General features: G+C 45.9%; 2 protein-coding genes and 1 pseudogene across 2 annotated transcripts in view; 2 read left to right on the top strand and 1 right to left on the bottom strand.

Annotated features, from left to right (window-relative positions):
- Positions 1-1,215: 1,215 nt before the first annotated feature.
- Positions 1,216-2,602, bottom strand: LOC121812771 (annotated as a pseudogene).
- LOC121812770 (putative nuclease HARBI1) lies at positions 2,602-3,987 on the top strand. Its single transcript, XM_042215723.1, has 4 exons — positions 2,602-2,665; positions 2,892-2,944; positions 3,030-3,141; positions 3,222-3,987. The coding sequence occupies exons 1-4, from the start codon at positions 2,602-2,604 to the stop codon at positions 3,602-3,604; spliced, it is 612 nt and encodes a 203-aa protein (XP_042071657.1). The 3' UTR covers positions 3,605-3,987.
- A 774-nt stretch (positions 3,988-4,761) lies between these two features.
- Positions 4,762-9,674, top strand: part of LOC102307967 (globoside alpha-1,3-N-acetylgalactosaminyltransferase 1) — a gene marked incomplete in the record, with an annotated part of 16,623 nt that continues 11,710 nt past the window's right edge. Inside the window, 2 exon segments of the mRNA XM_014330446.2 lie at positions 4,762-6,277; positions 6,806-6,832. Of these exon segments, the coding sequence (XP_014185932.1) occupies positions 6,219-6,277; positions 6,806-6,832 (86 nt within the window).

Below are 9,674 nucleotides of genomic sequence, written 5' to 3'. Positions count from 1 at the left end.
TGAGTAACCCCGAACTGTCCAACTCGGAATATTCGGTTTCAGAAAGGCTGATAACAATTAGTTCATCAACGCGGAGTTGCTTTAACCCCAAGTAAGCGCGCGACGAGGATACATAAAGCCCTGATAAGCGGAGCACAGATTAAGCGAGTCACCATGGAGACGGAGGGAAAGAAGGCGCGGTCAATGTATTTTACAGCGCTTGAGGCCGAAATTCTGATGGCAGCATATGCCGATAACATGCAAATTCCGCGGAAAAAAGTAACATAGCCATAGCTGCAAAAGAACAGGGAGCATGCATGGCAAAACATAGCCGACAGAGTCAATGCGTGAGTGTTAATTTAAACATTGATCTAGGGATTTCCACCCATTTAACACGTTATTTTATCATATGTTATTTTATCTATGTTATTTTTTTATATTCATACATTTTATTTTGTGATGTGATGTGAGCGCAGGTGCAACCCAACAGGCCCCAAACGTCCTGGCAGCAAGTAAAAATGAAATATAAAAATATAGTCCAAACAGGTGAGGTGTAATTGTATTATGAGCCATAGTGCTTGGTCTGTTTGTCCCTATGTAAATCAATTGCAGTTAGAGGCTACATTAATTTCTTTCTGTAAGCACTTATTGAAATTATCTGAGCACATTACAAGTACATATTTGCTTACTCTGTATGCTCAAATGTGACCCGTTATAGCCAACAGAAAAAAACGAGGCCGAACGGTGGGGGTCCTCCACCACCACACTCACAGAGGCTGAGCAGTTGGCCCTCAGCCAAAACAGTGGGCGCCCTGTGGCCGAAGGCATCTCTGCGGGGACATCCTCTGAGTCAATAACCCGCAAGACACAAGTGCCTACATAAGGGGGTAAATTCAAAATAATACATGATGTGCATACATCCTTTCTTCACAGTCACCTTTGCAGTGCTACTCATTCATTTGATAAACTCTTTACCATAATGGATTATTTTGTAGTGAAGTCATTTTCCTACTGATTTTGCCTTCCCTCAGTCTTGGTTGTCTTTGAGAGCATAATGACAATGAAGTGTAAGGTGATAGGTATGTTTGTTAATTGCCATTTGGTCCCTTGTAAGTTATAAGTGACCTGTATAAACCTCATATTCTATCAGTTGATGGTGGTGGTGTACTGCATCTGGTGCAGCCTCCTGTTGAGCCAGACCAACATGCAGTTGTGAGTAATACTCCACAGATTATATGAGTTTACAGTAGAACAGCAATGTTGTTTATTTCTTTACTACAGGAAAATAATGAAGAAACATTGACAGCTGTTACAGAGGAGGAAGCAACAGAGACACTTTATGAGGTTTACATCTTGTAATACTTTGTGTACAGGAAACACAGGTCGACCAATAAAGCCAGTTGAACAAAAAATCTGTTTATTCTTCTTTCAACATGTTGAGGTGATGGGTCAAAAGAAATGATTGTGACATATGGTGTCTCTGACTGCGCTTCCATCTTGTATGTCCGTGGGAGGGTCAGGATGTTCATGGTTTGGATCACTGCTGATGTTTGGTTCAGAAGGACAGTGTTCTCCTCTAATTGTGGCAATGTTGTGAAGAATCACACATGCCACAATAATGTCACATGCCCTTTCTGGGGTGACCCTGAGTCTTTGCAGGCACTGGAACCGGGCCTTAAGCATTCCGATAGTCATTTCAATTCTGGCTCTTGTCCTGCAATTAGCCAGATTATATCGCTGCTGTGGGCCCGGTTCAGGGTCAGGGTAAGGGGTAAGCAAATAGGGTAAACATGGATACCCCCTATCACCAAGCAAGTAGCCAGTGAACTCTCCTAAGACAGAAGGATACACTTCAGTTCAAATGTCCCTGAAGCAATTGGTCTTTATATATTTTAAAGTATTCTCAACTCACCATGTCCAAATTTTGTGCTCAGTGTACATTCACGGAATATTTGTGAGTCATGGACAGAGCCTGGCCACTTGGCTTCCACATTTGTGATAATGTTGGCAGCATCACATATGATCTTCACAGTGCAGAGAACACAAATTAGCATCCATTACTATAATGAAATAATTTGTTAGTTTGAAATGCTACAGGGAACTATGTACCTGTACATTAATGCTGTGGAAAGACTTCCTGTTCACATAGTCTCCTTCATTTACTGAAGGAGCAATGATTGGAATGTGAGTGCCATCTATACAGCCAATCACGCCTGGGAACCGTGAAATAAATGTAAAATTTAAGTAGTAGTTCAAGTATCACCACATCATGAATTAAGTTTTGTTCATCCTGATACCTGCAATTTTGTGGCATCCCTCTTTGATAAATCTTGTGGGTCTATGACCGGGGAACACCACAAACGAGTACAGGAGACGTTTCAGTGCAACTGTAACATTCCTGACTGCCCGACAGACGGTAGCCTTGGAAACGTGCTCAGCGTCACCAATATTATACAGAAAGCTCCCGTTTGCAAAAAACCGAAGTGCATACAAATAATATGTAATGAACTGAGAGCATGTCCGCGATGTGTCACATGCGTAATATATGGCCTGAGGATGTTATCAAATAACTTATAGATTGTGCTGAGAAACGGTAACGTTCACACAGAAACTCATCAGGAAATGATAAAATGTCCAAACGCGTCTGATCACTCTCTCACCAACGGGTGCCCCACCTGCCGGCCTTGCAGGCTGAAACCTCACTTCCTGATGTGGTGAACTACTGAATCTACTATTATATTTTTACTCTGTTCATTGTCCGCGGCCAGGCCCGGGTGTGATCCACGCGGGTTGACCTAACTATTTGATGTGGTGATCTTGAACTACTACTTAAATTTTACATTTATTCTCACGGTTCCCAGGCGTGATTGGCTGTATAGATGGCACTCACATTCCAATCATTGCTCCTTCAGTAAATGAAGGAGACTATGTGAACAGGAAGTCTTTCCACAGCATTAATGTACAGGTACATAGTTCCCTGTAGCATTTCAAACTAACAAATTATTTCATTATAGTAATGGATGCTAATTTGTGTTCTCTGCACTGTGAAGATCATATGTGATGCTGCCAACATTATCACAAATGTGGAAGCCAAGTGGCCAGGCTCTGTCCATGACTCACAAATATTCCGTGAATGTACACTGAGCACAAAATTTGGACATGGTGAGTTGAGAATACTTTAAAATATATAAAGACCAATTGCTTCAGGGACATTTGAACTGAAGTGTATCCTTCTGTCTTAGGAGAGTTCACTGGCTACTTGCTTGGTGATAGGGGGTATCCATGTTTACCCTATTTGCTTACCCCTTACCCTGACCCTGAACCGGGCCCACAGCAGCGATATAATCTGGCTAATTGCAGGACAAGAGCCAGAATTGAAATGACTATCGGAATGCTTAAGGCCCGGTTCCAGTGCCTGCAAGGACTCAGGGTCACCCCAGAAAGGGCATGTGACATTATTGTGGCATGTGTGATTCTTCACAACATTGCCACAATTAGAGGAGAACACTGTCCTTCTGAACCAAACATCAGCAGTGATCCAAACCATGAACATCCTGACCCTCCCACGGACATACAAGATGGAAGTGCAGTCAGAGACACCATATGTCACAATCATTTCTTTTGACCCATCACCTCAACATGTTGAAAGAAGAATAAACAGATTTTATGTTCAACTGGCTTTATTGGTCACCTGTGTTTCCTGTACACAAAGTATTAAAAGATGTAAACCTCATAAAGTGTCTCTGTTGCTTCCTCCTCTGTAACAGCTGTCAATGTTTCTTCATTATTTTCCTGTAGTAAAGAAATTAACAACATTGCTGTTCTACTGTAAACTCATATAATCTGTGGAGTATTACTCACAACTGCATGTTGGTCTGGCTCAACAGGAGGCTGCACCAGATGCAGTACACCACCACCATCAACTGATAGAATATGAGGTTTATACAGGTCACTTATAACTTACAAGGGACCAAATGGCAATTAACAAACATACCAATCACCTTACACTTCATTGTCATTATGCTCTCAAAGACAACCAAGACTGAGGGAAGGCAAAATCAGTAGGAAAATGACTTCACTACAAAATAATCCATTATGGTAAAGAGTTTATCAAATGAATGAGTAGCACTGCAAAGGTGACTGTGAAGAAAGGATGTATGCACATCATGTATTATTTTGAATTTACCCCCTATGTAGGCACTTGTGTCTTGCGGGGTTATTGACTCAGAGGATGTCCCCGCAGAGATGCCTTCAGCCACAGGGCGCCCACTGTTTTGGCTGAGGGCCAACTGCTCAGCCTCTGTGAGTGGTGGTGGTGGAGGACCCCCACCTGTTTTTCGGGCCTCCGCTTTTTTTCTGTTGGCTATAACGGGCCACATTTGAGCATACAGAGTAAGCAAATATGTACTTGTAATGTGCTCAGATAATTTCAATAACTGGTCACATTTGAGCATACAGAGTAAGCAAATATGTACTTGTAATGTGCTCAGATAATTTCAATAAGTGCTTACAGAAAGAAAATTAATGTAGCCTCTAACTGCAATTGATTTACATAGGACAAACAGACCAAGCACTATGGCTCATAATACAATTACACCTCACCTGTTTGGACTATATTTTTATATTTCATTTTTACTTGCTGCCAGGCACGTTTGGGGCCTGTTGGGTTGCACCTGCGCTCACATCACATCACAAAATAAAATGTATGAAATATAAAATAAAATAACATATGATAAAATAACATATGATAAAATAACGTGTTAAATGGGTGGAAATAACAACCACTGACCAAAACCCACTGATCAAAGACCATGAGTACCATTCACAGAGAGTTGGGGAATTGCTGCAATCACGGCATTGTAAGGTCTGCCCCGGGCCTCCTCCCAGTGGGACATGGCCAGAACACCTCACCCTGGAGGCATCCCTGTCAGATGCCCAAACCGCCACTACTTTCAAAGCCAGGAAGTGATGTCAGAATGAGGAAACGCTCCAAGACCTTAAAACAGGAACAAATCTGTGTTTTTGGAGCTGTTCCCCTCTGCTTCACTGCAGGTGCTCTGACCTCTAAACAGTTTTCCTGAGCTGCTCGGTCCTCCTCGAGCAGCTCAGGAAAACTGTTTACCTGTTTCTGCTGAGAGGAGCAGCTGCACATGTGATGTACTGTTAGCGACTCCAGGCCAGCGAGGATCTGCTGGAGCTCAGCTCAGGAGGGAGGCAAAGGCTTATGATCCTGCACAACAACAACAACCATCATTTTCACACAAACAGAGGACTGTCATGTGATGCGTGTGCATACCTTCATGTTGTTCCACGGGAGTGGACACAGCTCCACACCTGCATGATGAGCTGATGTCTTTTATTGACTAACTGAAGAATCAGAAATGAATCTTTTTGGTAATTATTAAGCAATCATTAATATTCAAAGGAGAAAGCACAACTTGTGTCTTCAATGAAACATTGAAGCAAAAAAGCTTCATTTTGGAATGCTGCAGCGCTACTTGAATGTGGGCGGGGCTTTGCTGAAATGGTACGGGGGCCTTCTGTGACATTCACCTGCACACGGTGTGAAGGTTTGATGTGACGACTTTATGTTACTGTGACAACAGCACACTTGTGTCAGGTGACCGCGCTCCGTTTACAGCCGTGTTATTTTAGGCCCAGATAACTTCAGACTTCATGGCGCCGAAACACGCGTCTCGGTTTACAGTTGTGAAAAGAAGCTTCGTATAACGATGCGATAAGGAGGTCAGAGCGTACAGGAAGTCAGGGCGGGCTTTAAATGTGATCCAGCCGCTGCTGGAATGAGAGTTCAGTGTGGGAGCAAGCAGCCGTGAGAGGAGGAGGGGCTGTCTCAGGTAACCTGAGCCACAGGTGTGTACCTGCTGATCTTCTTTCTGAGACTGGACGTTGCTGCAGCCCCTCCATTCATCAACAAGCTGCTTTAGCTCCTCCCATTTCTCCGCTGACTGGCTGCTCCTTTATTAACAGTTCAGATTCTCTCTCTCTCGCTCTCTCTCTCTCTCTAGGGTGTGGAGGATGTGAGTTGTGCCTGAACACTTCAACCTGCTAATCAGATCCAGCCAGTAAACGCTGCGTTCTGTGCAGACACAGAGGAGTCGGGCTGGTTTTATTAGACTTGCTGGATCAGAAGCCAAGTGCTGGACGCGGTCTCGGTGGTTGATGTGGTCCTGATCGGGACCGAGAGACCTGCGAGGATCGGACCCGTCCCGGTCTGAAAGATGGCCGTGCTCCACACAAAAGCTGTGACTGTGATCCTGTCTGTCACTGTGCTGCTGGGGTGAGTTCATGTACTTATACTAAAGTTAATACTGCGTTTAATACTACTGTTAATATGGTGTTTACTACTGAAGCCTCTGTTCGGCCTCTGCGATGTCAGCTTTGAGCAGAGCAAACACACGGAGCATGCTCAGGTTTCAGGCGGATCCTGCCAGGTCTGTAGCTCAGTCTGCTCAGGGCGTCTCTCTGTGTTCGAGCTCGCAGCGTTGAGTCGTTCAGGGTTCACAATGGCACAAAGCCTCGTGAGTGACAGCTGTTTGTTCAGGTGTGTTCAGGCTGATGACTGAAGCTTTCTGTGTTCGTGCGCTCCTATTGGTCAGCTCTATCGCAAACACCTGATGATCATGTGTACAGTCCAGTAATAGTCTGGTTTTACAGAATGTAACCTCTGACCGAGGCGACGGTCGAGCCTGAGTGTAGGCGTGTTGGCGAGGAGAGGCACTCGACCTAATGCCGTTCGGGTTAGGAACATGTTAACGAGCTAAAGGTCTGTTGATTGATTAATGATTGTGTTTGTTTGACCCCACAGGCTGCTGTACTTGTCCCAGTACTACAGGTAACACACACACTCGCACAGACACGCATGATTCCTTCCTGCTAGCTTCCGCTTTCGCTAAGTCTCTGACTTTCAAAATAAAAGTCACAGAGCTTCCTGTCTGAGTTTGAACTGCAGCTGAAACAGTCACGTGACCCAGTCTGAGTGCACGAATCGGCGTGAATGTTGGAAGCTGCATCAACACAAACCAAACGAGACGTGAAGCTGTGTTGGATTCATTGGATGATCTGATGATGATGTCACAGCCAGGAAGTGGATTCATGTTAGGGTGACCATGCTTTGATTTCCAAAAAAGAGGACACTTGGCCCAGTCATGAAAAACTTTATTAATAGTCTTTGCTTAAAGAAAACATTAACATATTTAAACGAGGCCTTCTCTGTGCAGTTAATGAATGGTGAAATAAAAAAAGTCACATATCCCAGAATTCATAGCGTGGCCCAGCCAATTCCAGTTTTCAACAATGGCGTCCGCTGCTAAGTTTTAAAATTACTCTTATTAATCTTTCGGGGTCACAAAATAAGCATATTTTTCAGGCAGAAAGTAGCTGTGTAAACGTCAAATATCTGCTCGGTTTATCAAGATATCGCATATTTGCAAAAGTGCTTCGACGTTTTCGGAGACGTCTGTTACCCACCAGCTCGATAGCGAGCTGGGAGCTCGAGGGTCACTGGAGCCGCCAAGAACGGCACAACTCCCGGCACATCATTTTCAGACCCCATTTTCTTTCGCTACTCAGGTTAAACGTGATATATAAGTCACTTAGATAACTTAAAATGTTATTGTTGGGCTTTGTTTGTGAGTCAATCAGTTTGGCTGAGATTAAAGTTATTAGATCAAATTAGATAAAAAAAACAACAAAACTTTTTAATCCCCCGGGTGGTTTTCACACAGCTGAATAAACATCAAACAGAAAACTGATTAAACAGACGTGTGAGACGGTCTAGAGTTTCCTCCAGTGTCCTGTTATATTTTAGACAGCAAGGAGCAGACGGCCGAGTTTATTAAACTCCACCCAGACAGCGGTGACGCTGATCTGAAGGCTCGACTGTACAATTTCACAGCCGTTTACTTCCGGCGTACCCGACCTTCTGAGGACCCGGCCCACGTTGACTGCGAAGGCCGGGTCCTCAGTATGCAGCAGCCCATGAATTTGGACATGACTAACATGACACTTCCGTGTGCCGGGGCAGCCAATCAGCAGAAAGGGGCGGGTAAAGTGAGAGCTGCCGGTCAGCGCGAGGGCTAAGGAAACCTAACTGGGATTTAGCAATGAGCTAAAGTGGGTGTAACAGGGTTCTGGGGATGTTTGGACCTGCTGGTCCCCGAGCTGCAGCTCGTCCACACGTTTGGCAGCTCTCTGCTCCCCACAGGCAAGCGTGAGAGCCTCCGGAGCGCCTGGATCTCAGATCTGTGAAGTGTTTTACCACTGATGGTTTCCCTGGTTACGTCCCTGATGTGTTTCTCTCTTCTGTGAAAACTTTTTCCATGACCTGATTTCCATTTCACTTTCACTGGCCATGGAAATGAACTCACACCAGGCTTATGTGTTTCGTGGAAGAGTGACTCACCTGTTTCACCTGTAGCTGCAGCAGCTGCACATCCGTAAGCCACACCCCTCTCAGTGTTTGACGTGTGTGGTCTGCTCAGCTGATTCCAGCATGTTTTCTCTGCGCACCCTGACCAATCAGCTTCACATCCACAGGCACACCGAGGGTGATGAAGGTGTGAAACAGCGCAGGTCTGGGATCAGTGTTCCTCTCTGGGAGTGCTGTGACACTTGGCTGATGGTTATGGGGGCGAGGGCAGAGTTAGGGAAAGATGGCCGACGTTGGCTGCAGCGACACCCAAACCCTCCTTTGTTCCGTTTCGGAGAAAACCTTTTGCGTTTCACAGATTCGTTTTTCTGGGACTTTCTTCCTCGTGGCGTCTGCAGCTGAAAGAGCAGCTGTGAGCTCTGCATTGTGTCCTGTTGATGGAGTCGAGTTACACAGGAGGCCTTTTTGTGTCCTCTGTCTGTTTGTGCGCTCGGGCCTCACACCTGCGTTACCCCAAAGCCTCCTCAGGGCTTCCTGTGCACTGCTGTTTACTGTCAGCAGGGGGCAGTGTGGGTTAGCTGACTCTGCGAAGTGTTGTTCTTCAGTGTTTGACAGAAACGGCTGTTCAAGGTCAAAGGTCGTTAACAAATGGTAAATGGTCTGTATTTGTATAGTGCTTTACTTGGTCCTAAGGACCCCAAAGCGCTTTACACTATATGCAGGAAGAAATATTGTGCAGCACATAAGATCAACAGAACACAGTGTGCTTTGAGGTAGGAGCCAAAAAGGGTGTAGTTTGTGGGTGTGACCACCCGTGTGTACACCTGTGAGCATGGACGCGCTTGTTTTTTTAAAAGGTTCCTTCATGTAATGATCTGCTAGAGGGTGTGGGGGGGCCACAGCCCCGTCCTCCAGGGCATGAAGCAGGTATGGAGGAGATCAAAACTCCAGACATCCAGAGGCCCCCAGAACACAAGAGACCAAGGAAGACCAACAGAGGGGCAGCCGCGCCACTGTCCCAGAAAGAGCTGAGGAGAGTCCCAGATGAGGGCTCACTCAGCAGCCGCGGAGCAGAAGCCAGGGGGAGTTGCAGTGACGCGCCCGTGAGCTCCGCCGGCAGCCAGCCGTGCCTGAGTGACCGAGCCCCAGGCCGAGAGGCCGGGGGCACCCCACCTCCGAAGTGGCCCGAGCGAGCCCCAGGCTCCAGGCCCCGATAAGCGGCCGCCAAGGAGTGAGCCGGTGTGTACCCGGACGCCCATCCCCGGACACAAAGAACCACCAACGCACCGATGTCTGACGGAGTCCA

The sequence above is a fragment of the Haplochromis burtoni genome, unplaced genomic scaffold (assembly GCF_018398535.1).
Source record: "Haplochromis burtoni strain Fernald_Lab_line unplaced genomic scaffold, NCSU_Asbu1 Contig_806, whole genome shotgun sequence".
NCBI classification, from domain to species: domain Eukaryota; kingdom Metazoa; phylum Chordata; class Actinopteri; order Cichliformes; family Cichlidae; genus Haplochromis; species Haplochromis burtoni.
This window is presented reverse-complemented; position numbering and strand designations above follow the sequence as displayed.

What these genes read in the sequence shown, in the direction of transcription:
- LOC121812770 (XM_042215723.1), top strand. Translation starts at nt 2,602, where the DNA reads ATGATAAAATGTCCAAACGCGTCTGATCACTCTCTCACCAACGGGTGC. An exon ending in TCCACAGCATTAATGTACAG is followed by an intron (nt 2,945 to 3,029) that starts GTACATAGTTCC and finishes TGCACTGTGAAG; the next exon opens with ATCATATGTGATGCTGCCAA. An exon ending in GAGCACAAAATTTGGACATG is followed by an intron (nt 3,142 to 3,221) that starts GTGAGTTGAGAA and finishes CTTCTGTCTTAG; the next exon opens with GAGAGTTCACTGGCTACTTG.